Raw genomic sequence first — 11517 nt, forward strand, 5'->3', positions numbered from 1 at the left:
TTTTTCCAACTTTGTTTGATAATGTAATAATATTAATGATTTTAAAAAGAATAAGGAGAATAGAAAGCATAAATAAATATAAAATAATGGTGTGGAAAAGAAGAGTCGATGAAGAAGGACAACAGCGACTGCTTCTCTTTCTCCTTTTTGTTTGTTTCTCTCTCTTGGAGCAGCTAATAAGCTATAGCTGCGTTTATTGGTTAATTTGAGAGAGATATATTAATTAGTGAGGAGTCTCCGAAAGAAAGCCACCATTTTCAATTTTATATTAGCAAACATATACTCCCTCTCTTGCTATCGCCTCTTTTTTTTCAGAAGGGTTGAAGGTGATTGCATAAACACTCACTGCAAAGAGAAAAAAAGGAGAAAGAAAAGGAGAGAAGGAGAAAGACAGAGACGACAGACAGAGCGACAGCACAAACAAGAGAGAGAGAGAGAGAGAGAGAGAGAGAGAGAGAGAGAGAGAGAGAGAGAGAGAGGAATTCAAGAAGCTTTCAATACCACAGAAGGGAAAACGATGTCTGAGAGCTTTACATCCTTTCATACTCTGCAACTCCTCGAGGTATATATATCTATGTATATAAATATACTTGATGATGATGAACAAAGCTGAAAATGATAAGTATAGATGAAAAGAGAACACAAAAATTAAAAAAGAACACCAACAACAAAGGGTAGTAGTAACCATTTTATCATTTCTCTCCTCTCTCTATCTCTCTCTCTCTCTCTCTCTCTCTCTCTCTCTCTCTATATATATATATATATATATATATATATATATATATTGTTTATAATAATTCTTCTCATAGTGATATATTTAATCAGCTTGATGAATTAATGAGTACTCAAAGTACTCTTCCATGATGGGTATTGTTTGTTATTTGCTTGTGTCTGACAAATCCATGCTGAATTGAACAGTAAATCAAGCGTGAAAAGAGAGGGAAGCGACTACAAAGCCAACAAGGGGAGGGAGAGAGAGATAAAAATGATGAGGAAGAAGATCAGTACTAGTTTTATGATATGGGCATAGTAACTTTACCGCCACTCCCACCACCGCCACCAAAGGGTAATCTTCATCATCGTCACCACTCAATTGATTCAGAAAACTACTCCAATCCTCCTAATTCTATGTCCCAAGACTACCACCAAGGCATCTTCACTTTCTCCAATGGCTTCGAGAGATCGGCTATGACAACTCACCAAGAACAACAGCAGCAGCAGCAACACCACTTGGCACAGCAGATCCGGAGGGAAAAGCTGAGGGTGCAAGGCTTCGAAACCCCTCCCCCGCCGCCACTGGTTGGCCTAAACGAGGAAGAATCCAGTGGCCTCCCAGCATACGAAACCGCTGGGATGTTGTCTGAGATGTTCAATTACCCTCCAGGCGGTGGCCCTGTTGGGGCCGCCGAACTGCTAGAACATCCAATGTCAGCCAATTATCGGATGATGCCTCGGCCGCAGCAGGCTGCAGCAGTGTCTGCTGCGGCTGACTGGTACGGAAGAGTGGGTGGTGGTGGATTGGGACCATTGGGAGATTCAAAAAATCAGCACCATCATCAGATTTCAACAATTAATGCAGACTCAGCGGCAGCCATGCAGCTTTTTCTAATGAACCCATCACAACCAAGATCGCCTTCTCCTCCTCCTTCTCACACCACTTCTTCCACCCTTCACATGTTGCTTCCAAACCCTTCCACCACCACCAATTCACTCCAAGGGTTTGCTGCCGCATCCGGTGGAGGGGCTTTTGGTCAATTCACTTGGGTCCCTGAGAGTCATCAAGGCCATGAAGCAGGAGGCAATACCGCTGGCGGCGGTGGTGAAATTGGTGGGGTTGTGGAAGGCCAAGGACTTTCATTGTCTCTATCAACTTCTTTGCAGCACTTGGAGGCAGCAAAGGCTGAGGAATTCAGGATGGGATCAGATAGTGCTAGTGGCTTGCTGTATTACAATAATCAAGGAGATCATCAACATCAAGGGTCTAATCCTCAGTATAAGAATTTGGGTTCCCATCATCATCAGGCATTGCATAGTTTGCAGCAAGGCGGCGTTGTAGGCGGTCATCACGTCAGTTTCGGGTCGTCGTCGTCCTTCGGGGTTGTGAACGTGTTGAGGAACTCCAAGTATGTGAAGGCTGCCCAAGAATTGTTGGAAGAGTTTTGCAGTGTGGGGAGGGGTCAGCTCAAGAAGAACAAGTTTGGTGGTAGTACAAGTGGTAGGCAGAACACCACCACAAACCCTAGTTCTAATCCAGCTAGTGGCGGTGGCGGTGATGGTGGTGCCTCTTCATCTTCATCAAAGGATGTGCCTCCGTTGTCAGCCGCTGATAGGATTGAACATCAACGAAGGAAAGTCAAACTATTGTCCATGATTGATGAGGCATGTAATCTCTCTCTCTCTCTCTCTCTCTCTCCAAAGACTTCTGCTTTTTTATTAGACCCCAAAATTTTTTCTCCCAAGTCACCGGACAAACATAGAAAATTCCGGCCACTTACAATTATTTAAAAAAATATATTTCTTTAAAAAAATAGGTAAAAAAAGCCGGCTGATGTAATAGGGCTGTTCTTCTCTTTCATAGGGTCGAGGGTAGCTAGTCTTTGGTTTAAACACTACATTAAAATGATAATATATTTCACTGATCGAAATGGTTTATACTTTAGCTTCACATCATCATATTACGTATAGGAAGGTAGTTATGAATGTCAGTGCCTTTCTAGGTTATGATCATACTGTTCATAGTAATTTCTCGGGGAATCTATTGATATTATAACTTCGTTGATCCTGTTTTTATTTCTGTTTTAGTTCTGTTATAAATTGGATGAGTAAGTGTGTCAGTTTTGTATATACCAAAGATATTCTTATAGTTGCCATTAACAACCAATTTTTTTGTTGTACCGCTAATTTGATATATGCATTTGTTCTCTCTTCTTTAATCAAGATCAAAACCATCCTTCTCAATTTTTTAGGCTTATAATACTCTGAAAATAAGAAGACCCTCTCTCTCTTTCTCTCTCATTTGATCTGACTGTTGCACTCATATCTCATGTTTTAATTTTCTCGTACTCAATCTTTCTTGTTTTAGTCATCTTCTCGTTTTCTTTTGTTACACTTCGTAACTACCTTCTCTAATGTAACATGATTTAGACTTCTTATCTGCTTCTAAGGTTGCTTAGTTATCAACATGTTGCCTTCTTTGGTCAATACTTTTTTGTTGGTTGAGTAGGAAGATTAATTAACCGTGAACATGATTCTTTAAATTATGTCGCACGTTTTACATTATTATTTTTTATTTGGTTGTTTTCTACGTTTATTTCAAAGCCATCAAGTCACTCCAACTTCTTAAAAATGTGAACATTTAAGGCCTCAAGAGATTGTGACTTGCTAGTAATTCAGACATTTGCATTGAATACGTACATGTATAGTTAATATTGATTACATGTGCATGATTGCAGGTGGATCGAAGGTACAATCACTACTGCGAACAAATGCAGATGGTGGTAAACGCATTCGATCTGGTGATGGGTTTCGGAGCAGCGGTGCCGTACACAGCTCTAGCACAAAAGGCCATGTCACGGCATTTTCGGTGCCTAAAGGACGCGATCGCGGCACAGTTGAAGCACAGCTGTGAGCTAATTGGAGAGAAAGATGGTGCGGGGACCTCAGGAATAACAAAAGGAGAGACCCCGAGGCTGAAGCTGCTAGAGCAAAGCCTAAGGCAGCAAAGAGCATTTCATCAAATGGGCATGATGGAACAAGAAGCTTGGAGGCCACAACGAGGCCTGCCGGAACGCTCAGTCAACATCTTGAGAGCCTGGCTTTTTGAGCATTTTCTTCACCCGTGCGTTACCTTTTACCATACTCTTTTAGCTTTACTTCATATTATGATATATAATTGTGAAAATGACCGTCAACTATTACTTAGGAGACTCTTATTTTAATGCACACAATCAAGTAAACACTCTGTCAAAGATAATAATAATATTTTAACACACAAAACTGACTACATTGATGCATTTTTTAATATATAAGCATGCGCCATGTGAGTCGTATCTGTATCAGATTGTGCCTCAGCAACATAGTTCATATCATATATGGAAATGCTCTCTTGCATGATAGGCTTTTTATTCTGCTGTTGGAGTGTCGATCAGGTTGATTTTTGGTTCAAAACACAAGTCTAGTATTGAAACATTACTTATATTCGTCTAAGTAATGTTTGTTTGGTCGAAACTAGTCCAAGTAACGTAAGTCTTTGATATATGATACGTACTATCATAGCGGGGTTGCCATGCACTTTATTAATTAGTTAAATAATTAAGTCAAGCCACGTACAAGTCTATTCTGATTACTCTTAAAAGGGTGTCGTAATTATACGCAGTGTCCTTGGGATGTTGCGTGGTCAGCCAAAAGCTGGGGAAAAGGAAATGCATTAATTCACTAAAGCATCATATCTCTCTCTCTTAGAAAACACATTGTCTTGTATAAAAAGGCTAGAGAGAAAGAGAAAAGAGAGGAGATTCTATGTGGTAGCTGGTCTGTTACGTCTTGTTGTTGTGGTGGTACAGTCCAGGTACAGCGCAGATGAGCTGAGCTAGGTAGCGATCGATCGAGACTGGATATCTTCTTGTCTTAGATTCTCACGCCCATGCATAGAGCGAAAGGAGAAATACTTTTTAACCTCATGTAGGCTTAGGGGTATGAGGAGGATGTGAGACTCTTTATACTGTTCAGACAAGGACTCTGATGTCATTTTCTTTTCTGGTCTCTTTCTCAGGTATCCAAGCGATGCTGATAAGCATCTGTTGGCTCGACAGACTGGTCTGTCCAGAAATCAGGTAATTATTTTAGTTTTGGCTTCATCTTGAGCAGTAAGTAAAGCATCTCAAAAGGAAATAAACAAAAATTATGTTTCAAAGTTTCCTTTGCTAATCCATTTAACACTTTTATGCTACTTTAAAAATTGAGAACTTTAATTAAAAACTCTTGGTATTGTTCACTTTAACGAAAAATCACATTTTTACACTAAAGAGTCAATCCTGGTACTATTTATTTTACCATTTATTTTGTCCTTATTGTTAAAACTCAAAGTTTTCAAGCCATTTTCATTAGTTTTTCTTTAAAATTTTGTCTTTTCAACTAACTCTTCAAATTTCATTTTTCATTTTAAAATATTTAAAACTTGACTTTATCTTATTTGGTGGAGCTCAAATTTATTTTCAAACTTGCAAGTGGCCCTTTATTATAGTAGTGGAATGGTGTTAAGTCCTTACATGATGGTATGGGTTCAAACTTCGTCGGTGATTAATCTAACATCTAATCTAGTGATTAATCTAACATCTAATCTAACAAAAATCTATCATTTGACAAAAAAAAAAAATTATTTTCGAAGTTTTTACCAAATAATACTTTCAAATAAAATATTGCACTGCGCAATTTGCTAACTTGAAGAAGTAGGAACTGACCTTGTAAATTGGGTTGCTACAAGATCAGTTGCTAATTCTTCAATTTGCTAATTGGGTTGCTAGCTACATTGAAGATTCATTTTTCCTACGTGGAATATCAAATTTAACTTTGCCACTTCTTTTGGAGATGCTTTCTTATACAAACTATGTATTCACTAGACATTACCTCATATATATTTCACTTTTTTGTCCATTTTTTTCTTCAGTATATGAGGGTCGTATACATTAAATGCATTGTCCGTACATGATATTTAAATATCATTTCATTTCTGCTACATTATAACGGAAACCCTGCTAAGAAAAGGCTCCTGTATATAAACATGCATATGTATAGACCATCGTGCTAACGAAGAAGAAAGAAATGATAGGTAGCTAGGTAGAAAGACAAGATGGGAGGGAAGGGACCAGCAGTAGGTTCAGAAGGACTTACATGGGATTGGATTTTATTTATCAGGGTTTCTACGCTTCTCTATTGAAGAAAGACAATGTGTTTTATCTGCCTCTTTCTTCCTTCTTTTAACAGTGGATTTTTTAAGTCCTTGACATAAATTCTGATAACAGTGAAAACCAACCCCACACCAGCAGACAATAAAGGGCTGTGCCATGCAAGTACATAACAGATGAGACATGAGAGTTTGCAGCTTTGGTTCGCTCGCGCGCTCTCTCTCTCTCACACACACTCATATCAAATGACACCTTCCCTACCACATCTTATCATTTAAGAACCTTAAGTTAAAAGACAAAATAAATGTTCCCACTTAAATTGGTTATAGGAAATCAAAGCTATTCATAATCCTTAATTAACTATGGCATCTTCATCTCTTGTTTCATCATTAGCTAGGTCATCATCGTAAACTTTAGCAATGTTACGTTGTAGTATCTTTTGCATTGATTATGTTTTTTTTTTCTTCACTTCAATCTGGTTTATTTGACAAAAAAAATGTGGTTTTCATTGTTTGCATGAAAACCCAAAATATGATATTGGTTACAAAAATCTTATAACATGTCAAAATTTATAGTTATATAGTTTTTCTCTCAACTTTATATTGAGAAAAAAGATGTAAATTTTATTTTCTTATCCTGCCAAAATAAATATTTTTATTGCCAGACTGCCCACCACACTTAGGGTTGTAATTTCACATGCTTGCTAAATTTCTAAGCAAGATATTGGCATCATATATATATAGTGATCAATAAGCAGTGGTAGTGAGAACAAGTTACATAAAATGATTTATTGTCACGTGGCTTCTCAATTTAATAAGGCAATGGCATGTACTGAGAAACTTATTATGTTTTATTGAAACGGGACGACACGCTGGTGGTAAACTCATTCTATATAAATTCTTCTCATAATGTATAGACCCGTGGTTTGACTGGTATGAAATTGAGAGATGGATTAATTTTTATTTAAAAATAAAGTGTTTTGGTTTTGAATGCAGGTCTCAAATTGGTTCATAAATGCTAGGGTTCGGTTGTGGAAACCCATGGTGGAAGAGATGTACCAGCAAGAAGCCAATGAAGAAGAAGAAGTAGGAGAAGGAGGAGTAGGAGGAGCTACTAGTGCAGCAGCAGATCAAGAGAGAGAACGTAACAGCAATGCTGGCCTCGCTGCACAAACTCCAACGCCTACAACGACAACAACAACAACAACAAAAAATTCGCCAGCAAGCAAAAGATCCGATATCAATGCCTCTGAAAACGACCCTTCACTCGTAGCAATCAATAGGCATCAGCAGCAGCACCACCACCACCCTATGATGGCCACCACCACCTCTACTACGGTGGCTTCTCCTGCGTACCAGTGCTTCCCCGCCGCAGCTTCCGATGACACGTGTCGAAGTTACGGGACCACCTCGGCTAATGCAAATATTGCAGCTCATCATGATCATCAAAATAGTAGTAATATCGATTCTTCTACTACGCTTATAAGCTTCGGGACCACCACGGCAGCTGGTGACGTGTCACTCACTCTAGGGCTTCGTCACGCTGGTGGTGGTGGTGGAAACAATATGCCCGACAAGACTTCTTCTTCTTTCTCCATTAGAGACTTCGGGGGCTGTTAGGGAATTAATCAACCACTTCTCTTTATTGATTAGTATATCAAACTTCTATAGACTATAGAACGTAGTAAAAAGAAAAGAAAAAACAGTTAATGAGTTTCTTTATCTTTTTTCAATATTTTTTTTTACTTAAATATATATATATATATATAACCTTCCATCCATTCTATGAAGAAAGATACATGGTGAGAAAAGTAGCATTAAGTAATTAGTGGGGTCTATTGTAATTGTATAGTAGATGGTTTTTGCAATTACTATTTCTCCTTTTAAAAACTTTAATTTGGTCTTGTACCTCAATAGGAGGTATTTACTAGAATAATATCATGAAATTAAATCATATTTTGAGAAGAGGAAGGAGAGTTACTTTGCACTATATGTCCATCATATAAATTGGTTAATGAAGGGAGAATTATGGTGATCATGTATATTTGTTATTTTAAACAATATTAATGAGAGATCCCATCATGAGTTGGGTTTATTAATTAATCAAGGGAAGTGGTTTTCGCATACTCTTATTTTCTCATTGCACACCCTTGTTTATATTTTACTTATGAATTGAATAAGTCAAAGGAAAAATCAATGCAGAATAATCGGCAGGAGCGTGTAGCAGAAGAAAATGAATGTGTGAAAGTTATTTTCTCAATTTATCTCTTGCTTGCTTCTCTCCGTGAACAACCCATCCTCCATGATTGAGTATACACCAGAAACAATATAGTTATGATTGATTTGTAAATGTTATGCCTAGCCAAAACTAGAAATAGTGGTATAGAACCACATGGTGTGGGAGTTGCACGTAGACGTAAAGTTGAATTGAAGGCATGTCGATATTTTGTCACGTTGACTAGGTGTGGCACTGTCTGTGGAGTCTAGTGTGGCTCCAAGTTTCAGGACGCTTTCCTTGATTGATTTCCCCCTTCAGATGGGGTAAACAACTTATTGCGTACGTTTGTCTGAATTTCCCTTCTCAAGCATTGATAGACATACTATTGAAGGTTGAAGTAGACTATGATTGGCAAAAGGAAGTGAAAACTGAGTTTTCTACAATATATATATATATATATATATATATATATATATATATATATATTGAGCGGCATTATGGTTGGAGTTTTTGAACTTCAAATTTCGGAGTAAATTGCTATAAATGAGTGTTGTGTTATTTTCCTCAATGGTCATTTCAAGGGTCGCTTAATTGTACATGCAACATCAACGTTACTATGTCTTTGATCTAAATTGGTTAGCCAAGGGGCTTCTAATCATGTTTTCAGTGTGGCATTTGAAGTTCTATTACCCTATGAAGTTCCGGTACTTTAATTCGATCGTACGGTACATTGTCAATGTGTAGTTTATATTAAATGAACAATGTCAAATAAATAGACAATGATCAAATATCGACAATGTATCATGTATTGTCAAATAATCTTTTCTGGTACCAAAGAAATCCTTTTCTGTTTTTTACTTTGGTAATCATTAAGTGCCTATTAGTAGCATTGGTGCCGAAATGGTGTTGAACTAAAAAAAAGGTCGTACGCAGTGCACAAGGCTCCCGCTTTACGCAGGGTCTGGGAGAGGTGAATGTCAATTTTTCCAACTACAAAATTGAAAATCAATGTTGTATATATATATATATATATATATATATATATATATATATATATATATATATATATATATATATATTTGGAGTGCAAATTAAGGATTCTGTTTGGTTTGGTTCAAACGATTCTCAAAATATAATATGTTGAATACAGTAAGTGTATAGTGATGCCTTGGTTGTTTGAGAAGTACTGTGCGTGAAGAGTAGAGAGTACTTTGAACCCCACAACCTAAAGCTAAGCAAGTTGTGTTCTTCAGTGGCGGATATATAGTGCAACATTGTTATACATTGCAATAGCTTGTCAATATATTTTGTCTCCAACAATGCTCGTAGATGTGATAGATTGGTAGGTTTTGTTATTTACCTGATAACAAGCACCAAAACTACGCTTCCTTGAATCCCAAACAAGAATTTGCAAAAGCAACATGTACACTTCACCTAATGTGTTGCTTTTTCTTTCAGAAACAATATATAACAAACTGAAAACAATACGACCTACAGTTTGAATTCCTATGTTGTTGTGCTGCAACGATCAAGTGATGTTGCTATTCTAGTCAACAAGAACTAAATTAGAATTAATCTTTGGTGTGACCATTATATTGTATGGTATGACAAGGGAAAAAAACTCCATTAAGCAGCTCATCAGTGTTTTGGTTTAAAATTTGTTGGTACTGAATTTCAGGTCTCAATAAAGGTGCTTATGAATAGAAATGCTAACGTTAGCTGGTTATGAGTGTATGTAAATAGTTGATAGTTAGACATCGGCGGTGTACAGCAAATTACCATAAATTCCACTCTCATTTGATATAGTTTAAGTACAATCATGTAGGCGCACGTGGTTGAGCTATATATTAACATATTTATCCTCAAGAAGTATATGCTAAAGAATGTAAAGTTCCACATTAAATCAAACACAATATATATTGAATCATTGAGGTCTTTTGTATAAAACTTCACATATGTTGAACTGTTAGGTTGGAAACAATATCAATGTTGACAGTCACTATAACACGGACAAGTGCAACAAAGAAGATAACTCCCTTCACCTTAACTTACTACCAAGATAGTTGTCAAAATCAAACAGTGATTCTGGTACCTGAATGAGACACCAGAACGAATCCTCTGAGGGTTGCTGAAATCTAAAACTTCGCAATACATATCGGATCTTAAAATTAATAAATTAGACTGAAAAAGTTATACGATGAATGTTCTGGATCAAACGTTCATTCAAATTTAAGTCTTTTTTACCTTCGCTTGAATGCATGCATGATGCATGCACTATAAACTATAAAGGTTGCTTTCTGGTAGGGGTTCTCCACGCCTGTGAGTCTGTGAAACTGTTCATTAGCACACCTGGACCGACAGCACAGAGAGAGAGAGAGAGACAGAAGCTTTTAAGGCCTACCACACTCAACTATACTAGCAATCTTTAATTAATAGGGTTTGCAATTGCATACATACATACATTTCAGAATATCGTTTCTTTGTCTTGTTTGGTCACACAATTTAATCACAAATTCAATGTGAAGCAACAAACAGACGAAAGTTGTATGCAGGGCATTTAAATTTTTTTCTTCGTTTTTCAATAAATTAAAAGGCCCCATTTGCGCTTCCATATGAGTACAGCTACAATACTGCATTTTGCAGGACATCAATGGGTGGACCTAACCCTAACCATCTGTCTATTATAGAATGGTAACCCCTTTGGATGTATAAATCTGACTGGCCACCAACCAAAAACTAGGATGTGAGCACCTCCCCATTAGGAAATAGAGAGATTGGACACGTAATTAAGTTTAATTTGGGATTGGGTCCATTATTACCTTTGTGTGCATGTCTCTCTCATAACGAAATGTTGAACAAAATTGAGCTTGCACCATAAAATTAAGGGAACTTTAGCAAAAAGCTCATGGTACTGTTCATTTTAACGAAAAATCACATTTTTACACTAAAAAGTCAATCCTTTTACTATTCACTTTACCTTTTATTTTGTCCTTATCGTTAAAACCCAAAGTTTTCAAGCCATTTTCATTAGTTTTCCTTTAATAGTATGAGGAGTAGAACATACAAAGTCCATTCTTTCATCAATGTGAGATTTATTCTCAATACGTCCCCTCATATGTGGCAATCCCTTCTTTCATCAAAGTGAAATTCATCCTCAACACGACCTATCATGTGTAGCGAATTTTTAAGCCTAACATGCGCAGACAAGACAATTAGGTGATATGGAACACGTGTGGCTGTTGGGCTTCAACGAAAATTGCTAACACCGAAACTCAAACCTTGGTGGGGTGACACACAAGGCTGGGACCTTACTAACCGAGTCAACCCTTGTTGGCTATTGAATTGAGTATGTTAGGGTTGAATGTTTTATTATTTATATTTCATACCCTTTTAGATA

General features: G+C 37.2%; 1 protein-coding gene across 2 annotated transcripts; it reads left to right on the forward strand.

Annotated features, from left to right (window-relative positions):
* Nucleotides 1–212: 212 nt before the first annotated feature.
* LOC103407105 (BEL1-like homeodomain protein 2) lies at nucleotides 213–7727 on the forward strand. Of its 2 annotated transcripts, none has more exon segments than NM_001328750.1 (5): nucleotides 213–562; nucleotides 919–2379; nucleotides 3453–3838; nucleotides 4772–4832; nucleotides 6899–7727. In NM_001328750.1, coding segments are annotated over 4 exon segments (2430 nt in total). In that variant the 5' UTR covers nucleotides 213–562; nucleotides 919–1020; the 3' UTR covers nucleotides 7523–7727.
* Nucleotides 7728–11517: the final 3790 nt, after the last annotated feature.

Source organism: Malus domestica, chromosome 02 (assembly GCF_042453785.1).
Source record: "Malus domestica chromosome 02, GDT2T_hap1".
NCBI lineage: Eukaryota > Viridiplantae > Streptophyta > Magnoliopsida > Rosales > Rosaceae > Malus > Malus domestica.